We start from the raw sequence: 17,836 nt of genomic DNA, 5'->3' as shown, positions 1-17,836 counted from the left end.
GAGCGATTCTCAGCATTTACCCAACATACACCCTGCCTACCAGCAGCCCAAAACCAGATGACTAAGGGAAGCATGCTGCTAGAAATAGTGACATTTCGAAGCATCTCACTGAGAAGGGAGCACATTTCCATCTCTGACCCTTGCTCGGAGGAGCTGAAAACACAAACCCAGCGCACATCTGTGTTTTGCAAGTTATTGCAAGATGCTTGATGAGTGTGAAGAGGGCGAGTGTGAAAAGATCGACAAACTAGTTCAAATAGGGTCAACCCTGAAACTGTGTGTAATGTACCTGATGTGGTTGTGTACTGTGTGTTAGGATTAGTGACGAGCTACGAATGAGACACGGAATGGAATGCATATTGAGAATAAGTCACCAGTGCCAGTTCTTGACAAGTCTTGCTTTTTGGAGTTTGTGGATGGCTTGTGATTCAGTTTTCAGGCTCCCAATAACATACTGTATATACTGCTAATTAAGCAACAACACATAGAATATCTCCCAGTATGTGTAAAAGCGTGCACGGTATATTCACAAGACTACAGTGTTTTTTTGTGCACGTTGTAGTCGTACAGCACAGCAGGTCTATGATCTCAAGTGCTTAAGGCTTGTTCAGACAGGCTGCAGGCAAATCTTCCCATTCCGCTTCCCCACACTGAAGCTGCTCTGTGCTTCACATGACATTACAGCAAACCATACCAATCACTCGTCACACTGGCACACACAACAAGCCTGTCTCCATAGTCTCTTTAAACATGCCTGTCAGACCACCATCACCTCTTCAAAACCGGGATCAAAAGGAGCATCTCCAAAACAGCTTTGACAGGTTTAAGAAGTTAAAGCAGTTACTACAGAACCCCCTAGCGAGTACACCAGCTCTGTGGACGTTACTATAGAACCCCCTAGCGAGGACACCAGCTCTGTGGACGTTACTACAGAACCCCCTAGCGAGTACACCAGCTCTGTGGACGTTACTATAGAACCCCCTAGCGAGGACACCAGCTCTGTGGACGTTACTACAGAACCCCCTAGCGAGTACACCAGCTCTGTGGACGTTACTACAGAACCCCCTAGCGAGTACTCCAGCTCTGTGAACGTTACTACAGAACCCCCTAGCGAGAACACCAGCTCTGTGGACGTTACTACAGAACCCCCTAGCGAGTACACCAGCTCTGTGGACGTTACTACAGAACCCCCTAGCGAGTACTCCAGCTCTGTGAACGTTACTACAGAACCCCCTAGCGAGAACACCAGCTCTGTGGACGTTACTACAGAACCCCCTAGCGAGTACACCAGCTCTGTGGACGTTACTACAGAACCCCCTAGCGAGAACACCAGCTCTGTGGACGTTATTACAGAACCCCCTAGCGAGAACACCAGCTCTGCGGACGTTACTACAGAACCCCCTAGCGAGTACACCAGCTCTGTGCGCCCTCTGGAAGCTAGATGGGAGAGTGCAGTAAAGCAGCATTGCTGAGGCTGTGAGGTTCAGGAGGTCGCTGTGAGGGTGTCACTCTGCAGACTCCTCCCCGCTCCTCTCACCTGATGTCCAGGTATCCCAGCTGGACCTGGCTGACCGTCCACTCCGTGAACTCCGTCTGACCCCCGGGAGCCAGACCGACCCGCCTTTCCACGTGGGCCTGGGTCACCCTGGACAGGAAGACAGTAGCAGTTAGACACGAGGCTCACTGACAGTGCTGGGAGGGGGGGGTGAGCATTCATTGTAACGTTTTTCAACTCAAAGAAACCAAAAATAATCATGTGTTTTTAGGTTGGAACCAACACAGGGGTCAGTTTTATTGCTATAAACAGTAGATAATGTAATCATTAAATCTCTAGCAGTGTGCGTGAGCCTCTTCAGTGTATTTGTGTCGTTTAAAGTAAGCAAAACGACACACTGGTTTGGTGCTGATGTCCTGTTTGAGCGGACGCTCTGTTTCCATCCTGCTTAGATCAATGGAACTGTGTGCAAGAAGAATATAGAGGTAAGAGCAATGAGGAAAGGAAGGAAATTTAAGCCCTCGTAATTACATCAGCTGGCCACCAGTGGCACTGTGAGCAATGAAAAAAAATCCTATTAGCACAGATTGTAAATATACTGTAAACAACATCCAGCGTCCTGGGAATCTGAGTACCCCAGAGCTGTAATGAACAGGGGCGAGTGCCACTCAGGTGATTGGTTTGCTGGGACCCTGCAGCGCGGTGATAGCAGTAACCTTGGGGATTAGACTGCCGTACTGAGCCCTTGTAATCTCCCCTTGTGAAGGGGCTGCCTGACTCCCATCACAATCCCCCTTTCAGATTGACTGCAGCCTGTCAGCACTCTGTCAGGCTGGATGGATTAACTTTTCAATGGGAGGGCGAGGCTGCTGGAGCTGTGGGGCTCAGCCTGGCCCCAGAACCCTCAACAGGACCAAAGAAAAACTATAATTACAGGCATTATGAAGAGTCAAATATTCATGCAAGTGCACGAAGCTCTTGAGAATGCCTCAGTAATGCCGGCACCGATGACAAAAACTCTCTCTGCAACAGTAGGTGACGGCTGCTTGGTGTGTTGGATCATACTCTTGAATGAAACTAGCCTTTATATATTTATTTATTTCTAATAGAATTACCGTGTAGCCCTTGTGTCCTGGTGTCCCTCTCTCTCCTGGATCTCCTTGAATTCCCTGCAGATAAAGACTCACACTCAGTAACCCTGTGTTCATTTCTACACACGTATGTGTTATTATAATGAACTGTACTAATAAAATAAAAGAATCTCACGGACTGTGCATGCACATTTCATAAACAATTGCAACATTAAGGCCAGGTGTCCGTATTGGTTAGTGTTAGTTCTTACTGACTCTACCTAATAGTTTAGGCATGCCGCACACTGGCGGAGGATGGGAGAGGTAAACTTCAAACCTCAGCCTCTACCCCCCCCCCCCCCCCCCAGCTCGAGAGACTCAGCCAGGCTCCTCTGCACACAGGCCTGTGGTCACGGTGCTTGACTTCTTGAGGTTGTCAGGAATGTAAAGTGGCACCAGACTCCTTTCCGCCGCTTCTAGCTCATTAGGTGAAGCTTTAAGTACCCCCGGGACTGTGCATATGCTAAGCACACAAACACAGGCCACAGGGAAACAGCTGCTGAAATACAGCTGCTCAGCTCCCTCGAGGGAAGTGCAGTAACATGCCAGCCTTATAAAAAGATGATTGCATTAAAACTTGCAACGTATGCATGGTTTGCCATGTATTTTAATATGCTTTACCATACCTTTCTAGTGCTTAACCATGCTTAACTAGGCCTTAGCTTAAGCTACGCAGAAGGCAGGGCTAGATCCCAAGCAATTCCTACCTACAGGGACATTAAACTGCAGTCTAAACTCCAGCACTCTGCTCCAGTCTACTGAACACTGCTGCTTCCTTTGTGCCAGTATCTACAATGCAACACGATTCAATACACAAACATGCGTACAGAGCCCTTATTATCATGCATCTCAAATCAGGCTCGACTCTTACCTGTGGCCCTGGCTTCCCCATTTCCCCAGGGGCACCTGCAGGCCCCCGCTCTCTCTGAAAAACAAAACGATTGCATGTAGACATGATTATAGTTATAGATACCAATGGGCAGGTTTAACAAGCTTCACCAATGTAGCCTTCTGTGCATGCAGAGCTAAGCTTGTGGAGAGTTTTAGCAGGTCGGGACACAAGCTTCCCCTCTTTAAAGGATTAATCCCAGTGTGCAGAGCAAGCCCACTGTATAGATGTGTATCACTGGTACTGTACAACAGAGTGCTAAGAGGCTACACAGACGATGAGGTTCTTTTACATACTGTACAGCTGCAATTGCTTTTCTACATATACAGAAATGAATACTGTTAATACTCACGGGCCAGCCGGCTTGTAACAGCTGAAAGAATGATGTTTGCTGGAAGAAAAAAAAAAAAAAGAAAAATAGAGGCATGGTTCTCATGCCTCTTTATGGTGCAACGCTTTAACAGAGCCTGCAGTGTGTCCTTTTAACAAAAAAAACAAAAAAAATAGTACCAGTACACTATTTGGCTACCAGGGGGCGCCACACACACAGGTAATGTCCAGTTTGAACAACGAAATCTTAAAAGGGAGGGCCAACTAGGGTTAGGGTTAGAGCACACACACAGACACAAACACACACACACGCACGCACGCATGCACGCACACATGCACGCACACACACTGTTTCATATTTGCAGATAATCTGCCAGGTTTACACTCAAGCTGCTTGAATAATTGAGCGGGTTTTCAGTCAGAATGCCCCTCCTGGCTGCCTGACATCAGATTGCAGTGCCAGATCTGGAAAGGTGATGAATCACATTATAAAATGGAGGTAGTTGGAGGGTTATAAATCACGGAGGTCTCGACAGTACCACACAGAGGCTTTCTTCCCATGGGGAGCGCAGGCTGCTAGTTTCAATATTGCCCCAGTAAATCGCTGGCTTATTAAAATCACCTCTGCCGCAGTAGCAGGCTTCTCACAATATTACACTTGGAAAATATGTTTCTTGGCTCGGACACAGCTGTTGTACTATTCGGTGGCAATAAGTGGAAAGAGGGTTAGGATACCGGGGGGGGGGGGGGCACTGACCACCACTCAAACATTAATTATAAGGGAACAGAAGCATCTAAACTGAAACCCACCCACTCCCTCATTAAAACAAGCTAACGTGGAGATCCGGTCTGGGTTAGGACAGCTGAGAAGCAGCTTGCATTTTGGCAATGCCAAAAGAAAACTAATTTGCCTGAGTGAATTTGACCCATCTCGGGTTGGCGATGAATACAGATTCCTATTTTTAGTGTCTGGTTTTATATAGGAGGAGAACTATGCATCCAGGAACATGAGGAGCTCCCATTCCCTGATCATTCCAGTTCCGTTCTTTCAGTCTGACAGGGTACTGGAAATACAATGAGGAAGCACACAGGTACTGCTACTCCCCTTACACTGAAGCCTTACCTAACAGAAGAGGAGCGCTGTGATTTAAGCAGGGCCCACACAGTTACTCCTTGTTAGGACCTCAAACCTACCATCGAGCACCAGACAGGTTCTCATTGAGCTGAGCGAAGACCACGTTATCAAACCCCATCATTACATCCCATCCCGCCTTCGCTGGCATTCAGCATGAAATACAGGGCGGACTGAGCTTCAGCCCATCGGTTTGGACAGAGCGCGGATTTGAATCAGCGGCCCCCGGTTCAAACTCAAGCCAAGCCGAGGGAATGTACCGCACACACACACACACACACACACAACTAAAAAGACCTGCCGTCTTGATCTCACACAGCACTCAGAGCTTTAAACCAGGACAGATATCAGGGCAGGGTCTGTTGCACTCCTAATGCTTGACATGTGTGAGGATTTCAGGAATTGTGATCCTACCTGCTCTCCCCCCCCCTCCACCCACCACAGTTTAACTTGATGGTTCAGCTGACGTTTGGAAGGCAAACTTTTCTTTTTTAAAAAAGGACCGTTCATAAAATAATTGAAAAAGCCTGGCTAACGAGAGCCACGACTTAGGGAAACACTTGTGGGTTCAACAAACAGTGGATCAGCTTCACAGACCAGCCAGAAAAGCATTGAAGGCAGTTTTAAGACTGCAATAAAACCACACTAGCAGGGTTTCATAGAGCAGTTTGGCTCACACACTCTCCTCCCTGCCATTGGCTTTGCTGTACCGGCCTCAGTGAAACTCGAGTAACCCTTTCTATGTAATACAAATAAATAAATGCTGGTATTATAAAATGGTCCCAACTGGCTTAAGCTGGAGAATATAACACACTAGCCCTGTCCATAGTCAAGGGTCAGAACACTGCCAAGGAATACAAGTTTAAAACATATTACAGATCGGAATATCTGAGCACAGTTCAATCCTGTCTCTTTAATGGATGAAGGGAACATTCCCAGCAGTACAGTAACCCTTTCAATCCCACCGTCTCTCCTGAACAGCGGTTTATAAAAGTGGGATACAGTAAGCGAGCCCTTTTCGCAAGAACGCATCCTTTAAGAAGACCAGCGTCCCTCAGAGAGGGACGGTCTTCTTGCTTTTTAATAAAAGAGCCTGAGAAGCTGCATGGTGCTCGCTGCTGGACAGAATAGGAGGGATTCTCTGGAGCTTCAGCCTGCTGATGCTAATTCTGTCTCTCTCAGAGTCATTCATCCCAAGCCCCTGTGGGATTACCGACTCTGCACATTAATATTACTAGTTCCACATTGGCAGCTGGATGTATTACCACTGTCCTATACTGAACTCGCACGCCACCTCCTTCCTCCTGGGGAGTCAGTGCATCAATACTGCTCCACCAAGTCCAGGAGGGATTCAGCATGCATATTAGTCCTTACATTAGGTCTGAAGATTTGTTTAGCAAGATGTCATGTTTCTCAATTGCTTTGCATGGTCTTCGCACATGCATATTTAATATTGGTACGCTACACCTGTGATGATCGGAATATAGAATCAAGGAGGTCAAGATGGACTCGCAAAAACCCAAGATGATCAGTTATTGTCCAGAATTAACTTTATAGCGGAAATGCAGCAGATTCGGTCCTGTGCCCCTGAGGTCCTGTGCAGTGTTACAGAACTCTCCCATCCAACTGCTTTCAATTACAGCACGCAGCTGCCTTTGCTAGCCATGCGGTATATTTAAAGAAGCTGAAATGGATTGTCGGAAATAGAATGAAAGAGAAGCCAATGAGAGGACACGGTCTTGGCCAGCCTGGCAGTATGTGGAGTCCAGCGGTCGGATGCACACTTTCATTTCAGGGAAGCCGGGGGCGGGTTATCATTTTAGAAGCCGCTGCGACAGCAAGTCCACAAAGCATTGGATCAAAGACAAACTGCATTTACAGGATTCAAATGGACAGGCATGATATCATTCATTTACAACAAATGTTAAAGGGTGCAGTCTCTCAAGGGAACACTCTGTGTGTGGAAATACTAAATGAATCTTGATCATTTCCATGACAAACGTTTCGACCAGAAGGCTTTTTTTTTTTTCAATGAACTGAAAATATCACCGTTGAGGGTCTGACAGTTCTGGATGAGCACTCTGTGTGGCTGCTCTGTCCTCCATGCATTTTGATAGTCTGGGAGTCGACACTCACCCTGAATGTGAGCCAGTCCTGGGGCGTGTTCCTCCACAGGTAGAGTGAGGGCAGCCCAGCGGGGCCGGGGGGTCCAGGCTCCCCAGTCAGGCCAGTGCGTCCCATCAGCCCCCGATACCCCTGTAACAGACAGCACCCCCTCCTGTGAGAACTGCATCAGCTACTGATTTCCCTGCTGCAACCACAAGACTGCTGCGTTCAGTGCAGGGGAGAACCGCTAACAGAACAGCTCCAATTGTTTCTAACTAGATGCACACCGTTATCACTGTTACTGGTCTTTAAACTCACAGCTCCTATTAAATACTGACTTACTTACTCAAAGGAAACTTACCTTGTCTCCTTTGAACCCTGGATACCCTCTTCTTCCTGAGCAGCCCTGATAAAAGACAGAAGTAGTTTTTAAAGGTGTTTTCATACATTTCATTTCGGGGAGCGGTCAGTATACAGAATGCCCTGTAGGTGGCGGTGGCGTACACGCAAAATCGGGAGCAAAGAAATTGACCCGAGACGACAGATAAAGGGGTGTAATGTCACACGACAGTTTGAAAGTCTTGCATGACTATTAGTACGATAATGTGGTCGTTAATGTATGTTAGAAAGGCAAGTGACATAGTATATTAAGAAGAATCACTATTTATTGCTTCACCACCCGAATTACCCATTAGGCACATCCAGCAGTGACTCAATACCTCTGATAAACAGCAATGAGCAGAGAACGAGAATTTTATCAGCAGATTCTAAGAGAACACGGAACACGGAACTGTGTTAGCAGCACTGTCATCGTGATAGCAGACTTCTCTCCTGGCCAATGAAGGCCTGTCTGGGACGATGACAAAGCCCAGGTCTACGGGGTCATTCCCACACGTCGACACTTCGGAAAGTGCAAACTGCTTCTACAGCTTTAACTCAATCCATCTTCTTCCCTTTGAGGAGGTTGTTACGTGCATCTTTATGACCCTCTCCCTCTGCCTAGAACGCCAAGACAGGCTTCCGAAACAAAATGCAGTGAGCTACCGGGAGGAGGGTTAGGGAGTGGTGAGCTTCTGTAGGCTGCAATTACTGAAATTTTTAGGGCAGTGGGAAGCAATTACAATAAATACCTGGTCAGGTGCAAAATCCTGCACACAAACCCCACTTCACAAGCAGGATAATTAAAACAGCCCTGCTATAAAAGGAACAGGTTTGAAGTGGATCATATTGAACCGTGCTTCAGACCCTGTTATTAGTGAAACAGGTTTACGAGTCTGGCTGTCCATTTCCTGACCATGACCCGCCCTCTGTGTTCTAGAACAGTGCAACAATCATGCAACGCTGTGACCTTACAACCCTGTAGACCTCGCCTCGAGTTTTAGTCTTGAAGCAGGTGGAGCGATAATCTAAAAATAAAAAAAATAAATATCTGAAAACGACAGACTAAAGGCTAGAGGCATAACTCTCATGATCTCAAGACCACCACGAATTACTGGAAACAGCATTGAGAAGGTCTCAGCCATGGAAAACCAAGATACAGCAATCTCCATTTACCCAGGTAACACATTTGAGCAATATATATATATATTAAACATTTGCTTGGTTTTATTTCTAATGCCTCACTGTTTCCTTAAAAACAAGCAAGAAGTCCAGTAGATTTAAAATATATGATAATGCAGACAACCACACAGAAGACAAATCTAGCCAGATAGACTGACAGACAGATACATTGATGTAAAGCACACAGCATAGCCGCTCAAGCCAGCCAGGGTTTTATAAAGATCTTGTTAGAAATCCTGGAGCGGCTCTTATTTCCAGCTCAAGAAGACAGACATCCAGACAGAGACAGATTGAAGGATGGTCACTTACTGGTTTCCCTGAGGGTCCGATTGGCCCTGGGGGCCCCGGTTTCAGTCGGTACTGCCTGCCGTCGGACCCCTGCACCACAGAGCCCTCTTTGTGCTGCTGATGCACAGCGCCCTTCAGCACCCTGGTGTCAGTAATCCTGTCCGTGCGCGAGTCCATGCTGTGCTGTAGAGTGCCATTCCCAACCTCTGTTAAGTTGTGCGTTTCCCCTGGTGTGGCACTGGCATTTATCCCTGTATCCAACTCCCCAGTCCTGGGGTGAGCTGTAGGCAAGGGAGCAGCAACCAAGAGCTCCTCTTCTTCAAGCAGCAGGTCGGTGTCCTGAACCTGAGGGGCAGGGCGCTGGGGAGAGTGTGCTGAGGTCTTGCTGTCTGGGAGGCGAGAGGACTGTTTAGCGTCTAGGTCAATGATCTTGTCCGAGGGCTTGCCTGGAAACAGAACAGAAGTCCTGGAGCCCGCGTCCCCCTTCTGCTTGTCAGTGGTGACGTTCTCGTCCACGATCTTGAACACGGAATTCGATTTGGTGGAAACGGCAGTTGAGCCATCGCTGTTGCCCTTGATGAGCAATGAGGTAATGGTGTTTTTGTCCAAGGTGAGGTTGCCAGCAGACCAACGCAGTCCTGGTACTTTCTTGGAGGTGATGTTCCGGTGCGCTGGCTCCTCGTCGGGCATGTCTCCGCGGCTCCCTGGGCCCAGGAGCAAAGCCGTCGCCGTGCCGGGAGAGGGGCCGCCAGCTCCTTTGGCAAAGTGCTGAAGCCAGGGGGACCATGTCTGGGATCCTGGAGTTTCAACCGTGGAGCCCTACGGATAGAACGGGAAAACTGTGGTGAACACGAAGAAAACCAAGGGCTGCATGCAAGTGGGTGTAGATAATGTACTGATCGCTTTAAAACAATCAGTTATAAGAAGGCTGTGTGGTCCAGTGGTTAAAGAAAGGGGCTTGTAACCAGGAGGTCCCCGGTTCAAACCCCAGCTCACTCATTGACACACCTTTCCAAATGTGCCGAGTAATCGTTTAGTTTACTATTCTTTTGTGTTTCAGTACAGTTTTTTTCATATAATGTTCTGTCTATTTGATTTCCTTTAGGTGAGCATTGCACAGCAGAAGCAGCTCTCTCTCTCTCTACAGACCGGGGCAGTGCAGGTTACAGCAGGTTTCATTCTGTTGCCCTTGCAAACTCCTGCAGTGTGTGACGCAGGGGGCAGGGGTGCTTTAAGGAGCACAGGTGTCTGAGGTTCCCCGGAGCAGGCTCTAAACCCCTGACCTCCGGTGCTGGAAACACAGTCACTGCTTCCTTGTTTTAACTGGCAATAACATTGAGGGAGTTTGAATTGTTAGTTAGTTTTACACACAAGCGATAGCAATAGTTTGCATCTAAATACCTTTTCGGTTGTCTGTGTCCATTATTCCCAATGAAAAACATCCAAATCCGATATCTGAACGTCTCTAGATGCACGGTGAAAGCTCACAACCACTCACAGCACAATACAGTATGGATTAAAAACAGGAGGAGTGAATTGGAGACCCGAATGCCACACCACCACACATTGACTGATCAGATGCAGAACAAGAGAGAGAGGAGGAGGGAGAATGGTGTGACTGTTACAGGAGAATAAGTCTGCACCTCAAAACATGGGAGTGGCTTTGTATTAATAACAAGTCTCTCCACTTTCGAAAAACTGGCACAATCTTTGTATGCACTGGAGGAAAAACTAGATAGATCCCTGCACAAGCTATACATTCAGTGTTAAAAACTTTAAGAACAGAGGGTGCTAGTCATGTTTTTAAAAGCCAGTTTCTATTAATTAAATCAGATTGTGCATTAAACTGGTCCCCCATTGTTTCTTTTAGAGGGGCTGTAGTTTACTCTCACGCTTCACTCCGATAGACTGAACGGAGAGCTCCCTGGTGCAGCTCGACAGTGTCACCTGCCCGAGGCTCCTGGGCGAGAGTATCACATTGTAAAGCAGGCCTGAATCTCGGCTCCAGGGGACCATTTGTCAGCCTGATGCCTTCCTGGCTGATCGCAATCACAGAAGCACTTACCATCCTGAAAGAATGCCCCCCCCCCCCCCCCCGCCCCCCGCCCCCCGCCCCCCGCCATATCCCAGTGCCACTTTCCTGGACTGAGGCTGGATCATCGACGTGAAGGGTCGGGGTTCTAGCACACAGTAATCTGTAGTGAAACGGGACAAACATGTGCTGACCAGCTTAGCTTTGACGGCAAGGAGGCTGGGGAACCAGAACGTGACTAAAGCAGCTATTTGATGACAGCAGCGGTATTGCTGCAGGGCTGAGGAGATGTGTGGGGGGGAGGGGGGGGTTGTATAGGGGTCGACGGGGAAACAGATGCCCCCAGGGGACAGAGTTTTAGTTTTCCCTCTTAGACTGATAACATCCAGCTTCAAAGAGCTAAGTGTAGTCTGAAAACTAGAACTACATTCAGATGAGGAGCGGGTAACCACATCCAACACTAACACACAGACCATTTAAAAAAAATAAATAAATAAAATAAAAAGGGACAGTCTGTTCAAAGTTGCTTCAGTTCAGAAAGAGTTACATCCTTACTGATGGCGTCTGCAGTTTGTTCTGTCCTTTTAAATGTTTATTTTGATGATTCGTGCAGCTTTAGTTCATTGCTGTGACTGCACATCCAAAAAAAAAAAACATTTAAAAAAAGAAATACAGATCCAAGCAGATAAGTCATCAGATCCCTCAAGACGAACAAACGAGAGCCGACGTTACCTGCAGGAAGCAGGCCCACCTGTCTTCACAGACCCTGTAGGAGAAATCAAGGTGCTGCTGAAAGGCTCTTGTTCTTTAAATAGTCTTTGAGCTGCAGCAGCTGAAAAAACACATCCTGACCACCGTCGGCTCCAGGAGTCTGATGGCAACAACACAGGGAAAGAAACCTGGGCAAAGACAAGCGCACCCAACGCCTTGACACAAGAATGTACAACATCTTGTTAAAGCCACTCATTAATCTCCTTCTCAAAGGTACTGTGCCCTGGGGGGGGGGGGGGACTGAGCAACCACTGCACTCCATTCTGGACAACTGAGGCTCCTGGGGATTCATGTGCAAGGCTGAACTTCACCTTCTTTACAGAGAAACTGACAGAGGCTGGAGGAACAGCTTACTAACTCAGAGACCCCGAATAAAAAGTGCAGCGCCGGAATCTTGCACAGCTATTTTGCAGTTTTCCCCCCCTTGCTTTTCCTATACATTTACAGAAGTTTACCAAGTTCTTTTAATATGCTTTACCATACCTCTCTGGGCTTTACAATCCTTCCCAACTGACCATGCTTTATTACTAGCAAAGAGTCTGCATAGGAATTACAATATGGGACCGGTTGCAGAATGCTATTGGCTGACCTAGCTGGTCACCATTAATGCTGTCCAAACGCCTGCTTGTGATAAAGAGAAGTCCGAGCGGCTTGCAGGGTTGGTCTTTTCGAACGGGAGGGGTTCTGTTCCCAACGAGGATCTGATTATGGGAACATTCCGGGATCCAGTTTAGGAAGCGTGAGATTTACGAGCAGCAGCAGCAATTTACACAGCAGTGCTGCCTGGAGAGAAGCGGTGATGGAGAATATACAGACAGGCTTGCGAACACTCTGGGGCAGATTGTCAAAGCCTTTTAAAAACTCCTGTTAACAGAACTGGAAATAAACACAGCAGAAGGCATTTCATTTAAGGCAGGTTAAGTAAGTTATGTTGCTCATTACTTGAAAAGCTTTGAAGTCTGCAGCCCCACAGTGTTTGAAATGGTTCTGGTGAAATGGTTGCCCTGGTTTATTATTACCCTATGCTGCAATGCATCCACTATACATTCATGTGTGTCTTTGGGAGCATTTGTATTATTATTTTTTTATCTAATTACATGGCTTTATTCAAGCACTTTCTTTCCTCTTCAGGAAATGTTCTCAGCTAGGATGCTCTGAACCAGTAACACCAGAATATTGTATTTTTTAAAAAAAAGCATTTATAAACATGAACTGCACGACAACTACCTGGATGCACCAGCAAGATAAATAATGCAAACTGCAGTTGCAACTGCAAGCGAGATTTGTTAGATCCTTAACGGTTTCCAGCATTTTCGATCCTGCATTTATTTCTTGATTTTAACATTCAAAAGCCTTTTAAAATGAAAATGAGCAGGTTGTCACTGTCCCTACCTTTTGCAAACCAGTCTGCTGCCCTAAGGCTGAGAGATGCATCAGCCCCAGCACCAGGCAGCCCAGTAGAACTCCTGTGTTTCCCATGACTGTCAGGACACTGCACTCCCAGGGAATCCACACACGTACAATGAGGAGCCTGGGCTGAGGGAGCCAGGAGGAGATCCCCACAGCTCCAAGCCCAGCCCCTTTCTCAGCTACTGTACACGCTTCTGCCTGGCCTCTTCCCATTGCTGCCGACGGGCCAGCCAAGGCAAGTGTTAACAACCTCTTTAAAAGGGCAATCCATCTGTCACATCGCCGCCAATGCTTGCAAACTGAACCTGCCTCTCGATCAACGCCCTTGAACTTCCCAAATGTTTGTTTCATCTGTATATTCATCTTATAAACCAGTGCAGATTCAAGGGATGGAAGATAACTAACTTAATACATCTAGAAACTGCTTTCTGACTAAATATGATTGTGGCCATGGAAGAGAGATGCGGGGCAGATGAGCCTGATTTTCCACGGTTGATCCTGAGAATCAAGTGTGTATCATTTCAACATAGCATCAAAACAGTAAACAAAGGTATGTACGGATTTCAGTTTTGTACAGAGGAATTAATTTTTCTTTTTTGCAAAACCTGAGTTGTGTGTTCTGTGCTGGAGTGCTTAGTGGGATCATTTGAAAAAAGCCACCACGCATCAATACCAGCACGCATGCAGCTCCAACAAACACCAAAACACTGAGCCAAGATGCCCCAATGATAGTGATAATCCATGCGCCTGCCCCATCGAGAATCCATGGACGCCACCTTGCAAAAATGTCCTCGGTTTCATTAAAAATAAACTTGGAGCACCACACGCTGGGATCTGCGCAGGATAATCACTTCCAGACACGGCCTTCCCACAAAATTATAACAATCCAGACTTACAAGAGCTGGCTTTTTACGAGACTCGACGCATGTTTCACATTAACCAGAGTTTCCATGTTTGCAAAGCCTTAAAATTAGAACGTTTAGTCACTTTACTCAAGTTTAGTGATGCAAGCGCTCTGATTTATACAGTCCAGTTCAGCCAAATTACAGCCTGAGGATAGATAATTATAGGGTCACCTTCTTGGGGTCATTGGCATTAATGATGAGTGCTGTCTGCCAGATGACACAAAGCATCACTTCACTTACTGTAAAGCATTACACCAGTAGAGTCCTCTAGCACAAACTGTAATTCTAAAGGTTTAAAATGAACTTGGACATGGGCATTGGGGAAGAATGCTTCTGTTTGATAAAAAAAATTCTTAACGGAAGAATTGCAAATCAGTAATATTATTATTATTATATATTAGCAGGATATTCTTAACTTCGCAGCTCCCTCTGTGCAATGAGGGCTTGGTTTCCTGGTTGCAGGAATCATGGGAGAATCTAACACTCACCTGACTCTTAAGCTGAGGGAACATGAAGCCACTTTGTGGCTTGGTGTTCCCTCCGCTTTAGGAGACACAGCAATTGGAATGGATACTACACACTGTCATGGAGTTTGCATTGCCTTTGTGGAATGAAGCCCAGAGGGGGACAGTCCTTGGGTTTTACCTTCAGCATCTGGAGAGGAGCTGCGTCTGTATCTGGGATAAGAGAACACTCACCAAGAGCAACATCTAAAAAGAAAGAAACTGCAAATGACCTGTCAGAGGGCCTCCCAGGTCGAAGCACTGCCGTCACAGGCTAGTTCCCATTATCCCATGCAGAATCTTAAATCAAGCCTCCACTGCTAACCTGAAGCAACTCCCTGTCATTCTGCAGTTCCAGGATCATACACAATCAGCTGTTTGGTATTCTTAAGAGTAAATCACGGAATAGGCAGCCTCTACAGTCAGCAGAGAGAGACACAGGAAGCACATCATTGCAGTTTAATATCGCTGTGCAGTACAACTGCAGGTTAGCATCAGTAGAACTGTCCCGTAAATGCAGTTACTGTGCTGTGCATCAAATCCAGCAAACCAAACAGAATCTTCAGCAACGAGACAAACCCACAAGTTAGTTTGGAACAGGACCAAGCCCAGATGTAGGGATTGTTTCTGCTCTGTTTGAGACTGCTACAGGATCAAGGCACCAAGGTAAATAACGGTCTGACACACAGCAGTGAAGGGTCTTCTCCCAGGGCTGTCCTCTACACAGACAGGCAGACCTTCGGTGTGGGCGTGAGAAGTCAAAGTTCAATTTTTTTTACACCTGTTTCGTCACAGCTAACAAACAAGTTAACATTGGTTCTTGGAGTGTTCAAATTTGCGTCCGCCAATCACGCTGGATTCTCTACTGCCTCTGGCTTTGTCCGTCATTAGCCCCTAAACCCGTAAGCATTCACTGCAGCGCACCGTGCTGATCAATTACTTGTGATCAATTACAGAGGTTCATAGTGTCCCCTGTACAAGGGAGAGTCACGCAGAGTTGAGTAATTGAAGCAAAATCATTATTCCAATATTTATTACAAAAATCTTTACTACATTACTAACTAATTCAATGAACATGTACAACAACTGGTGGAATATACAGGGGCTCCAACATGGAAATGCTTAACAGACGGGTATTTCTTTGGGATGGGGGGGGGGGGGGTGCAGTTCCACACAAATCATAAGTTGAGAGAGTTCAAAATGACAATCACTCCGCACATTTCTCTGCATAGCGTTCGAGTGTATATATATGTGTGTATATATATATTTTCTTTTCCTTGGCCTTTCATCCGAATAGTGTACATGCATTACTGAACTTAAGCTCCACGATTTCAAAAGCAATACTGATACAATTCAGGTTGTAATGTGATTCAGCAAAAAAAAAAAAGAAATGTAAAAATAAACCCATCTGAGGTGTTGCAGTGCTCTGCACCCTGAGTAAACAGCACCAGGTGCTGATGGCGTGTGTTGCTCTTTCCAGACTATAAAGACACACGATTGCCTTCACACTTTGTCTGACCCGTCGCTCGGAGCTGCAGGCGAGATCCTGCAAGTTCTAACAGGTTTCCATTCGGGGTCGAGGTGAACCATCACAAGAAAAAGAGAAACCTCGCGCCCTCTCCACTGGGAAGTGAATAAACACCATGAATCTGGAGTTGCTGCTTGCAAACCGACTATTCCAGCCTCCTTGGCAAATGTGCACATACTTCTAATAACTAGGCTACTAGAAGCAACGAAAATGCACACCCATAATACTAATACTTTATTATTTTATAGTAGACTGAAAAAGCCTTGTCGTTTAAAGTCGATTGAATATACATTTCTCATATCAATCTTTTAATAAGAGGAAGCGATTACAACTATACAACAGTAACAGGCTTGGTAAAGCTTGGTAAAATACAGTGCAAAAATACTGTAGCAAACTTTAATAGGGTCAGAATCACAGCATAAAGAGCCTGGACAGCTGGGATTCAAAGCCACACTGCAGCAGCACTGCCATGCAGAAGACTGTAAATAGAGGGTTCGGAGCCAGGTCTTGTGGCTGCAGCGGGGGAGGCCGGCAGGAGAGGTTGGCTTTGTTTCCAGGCTCAGCCGCTGACTGCCATGGCAAGTTCCCCCGCCTCCTGGCAGTTCGGACACACCCTGCCCTCACAGCCAGAGCGAGGTGGGCGCTTGGCATCCCAGGTCGGCTTCCAGTACCAGCACCTTCAAGCTCACTGTCACTCAATTCAGTTTAAACTGCCCTGAGAAAAAAGGACATTCTATCAGGAGCCGTTGCATCACAATCCATTTTCTTAGCTTGCATCAGCGTTAATAGCAACCAGGTCTGCTGTGTTAAAGATCTCCAGGTCCTTTGCTTGGTCTCTTCAGATTTGTAACATGCATCCCCTATGGATTAACCCGATACCAAATCACTTCCTAAGCTGTAGGCATCGGGTCTGGATGTAGTTAAACCAGGCTTTGATCAGCAGGGCTCTTCTACACTGCAAATACACGAGACAGGACTAATCTGTGCACCAGGACAGGACCAACACAAAGCACGCAGCAGCAAACAAGCTGAAATACAGCAGGGTTCAGCCTGGCACCCATCGGTTACAGATGCACTGCTAAAACAAAGAGCTGCAGGAAGGCCAGTGAGAATGCAGGGCTGGATTTGAACTCAGTGCTTGTAATCGTGGTCTTAAAACGAACCGATGCAAAGCTGCAGCCAGTGCTGCTGCTCTCAATGGAAATGTAGGGAAGGTCACAGCCTGCAAGAACACACGCTTATTAAAACACACACAGAAATTCAACAAACACCTGAGGCAGGTGCTCTTAGAAGTGCAAACAGCAAACCCACATGGAAACTAGATTCTTATGCCATATAAACATATATATGTTATTCAAGTATTGAATACGACATTGTTCTGTTTAAGTCAGACACATTTAAACATGCAGTCCCTTGCATTCTGAAATCGCTAAGAGATTAAACCTTTGACTTACTTGCATTTAAAAGCTACTCTGTTTTAAAAGTGCTCTGCCCGACAGGGACAAGTCGACAGGCTGTCATTATTTAAATTGCTAAAGTGTGTGAAAGTCTCTTCTAAAAGTTCTTTGAACGAAAGCCAAAAAATACACGTTGGTGATGCTTTGATACTACAGTCATAAACATATACTGTTACATGTGATATTTTTATTAAGATGACATGTTTGTTGAGGTCAAGACCAGCTGCCCCCGACTCTTATCCCTTCAACGGCTGGCAAACACATGGCTTCAAGCGTTTCTGCTGCACTGCAGTCTGGTGG

General features: G+C 46.5%; 1 protein-coding gene across 2 annotated transcripts in view; it reads right to left on the bottom strand.

The window, feature by feature from the left end:
* LOC117396745 (collagen alpha-1(I) chain-like) overlaps positions 1-17,836 on the bottom strand; it is a 75,417-nt gene that overhangs the window by 24,578 nt on the left and 33,003 nt on the right. The window contains exons 1-8 of one of the 2 annotated variants that reach the window (XM_058986722.1): positions 13,126-13,283; positions 8,952-9,749; positions 7,444-7,488; positions 7,113-7,232; positions 3,867-3,905; positions 3,497-3,550; positions 2,611-2,664; positions 1,538-1,645 (exon numbers count right to left, since the gene is read on the bottom strand). In XM_058986722.1, the coding sequence (XP_058842705.1) occupies positions 1,538-1,645; positions 2,611-2,664; positions 3,497-3,550; positions 3,867-3,905; positions 7,113-7,232; positions 7,444-7,488; positions 8,952-9,749; positions 13,126-13,212 (1,305 nt within the window). In that variant the 5' untranslated portion in view covers positions 13,213-13,283. Of the gene's footprint in view, positions 1-1,537; positions 1,646-2,610; positions 2,665-3,496; positions 3,551-3,866; positions 3,906-7,112; positions 7,233-7,443; positions 7,489-8,951; positions 9,750-13,125; positions 13,284-17,836 lie in introns of those variants that run through there. The other variant, XM_058986720.1, reaches the window with a different exon arrangement.

This window comes from Acipenser ruthenus, chromosome 15, assembly GCF_902713425.1.
Source record: "Acipenser ruthenus chromosome 15, fAciRut3.2 maternal haplotype, whole genome shotgun sequence".
Taxonomy (NCBI): Eukaryota; Metazoa; Chordata; class Actinopteri; order Acipenseriformes; family Acipenseridae; genus Acipenser; species Acipenser ruthenus.
The sequence above is the reverse complement of the archived record's forward strand: the minus strand, read 5'-3'. Positions and strand labels throughout refer to the sequence as shown.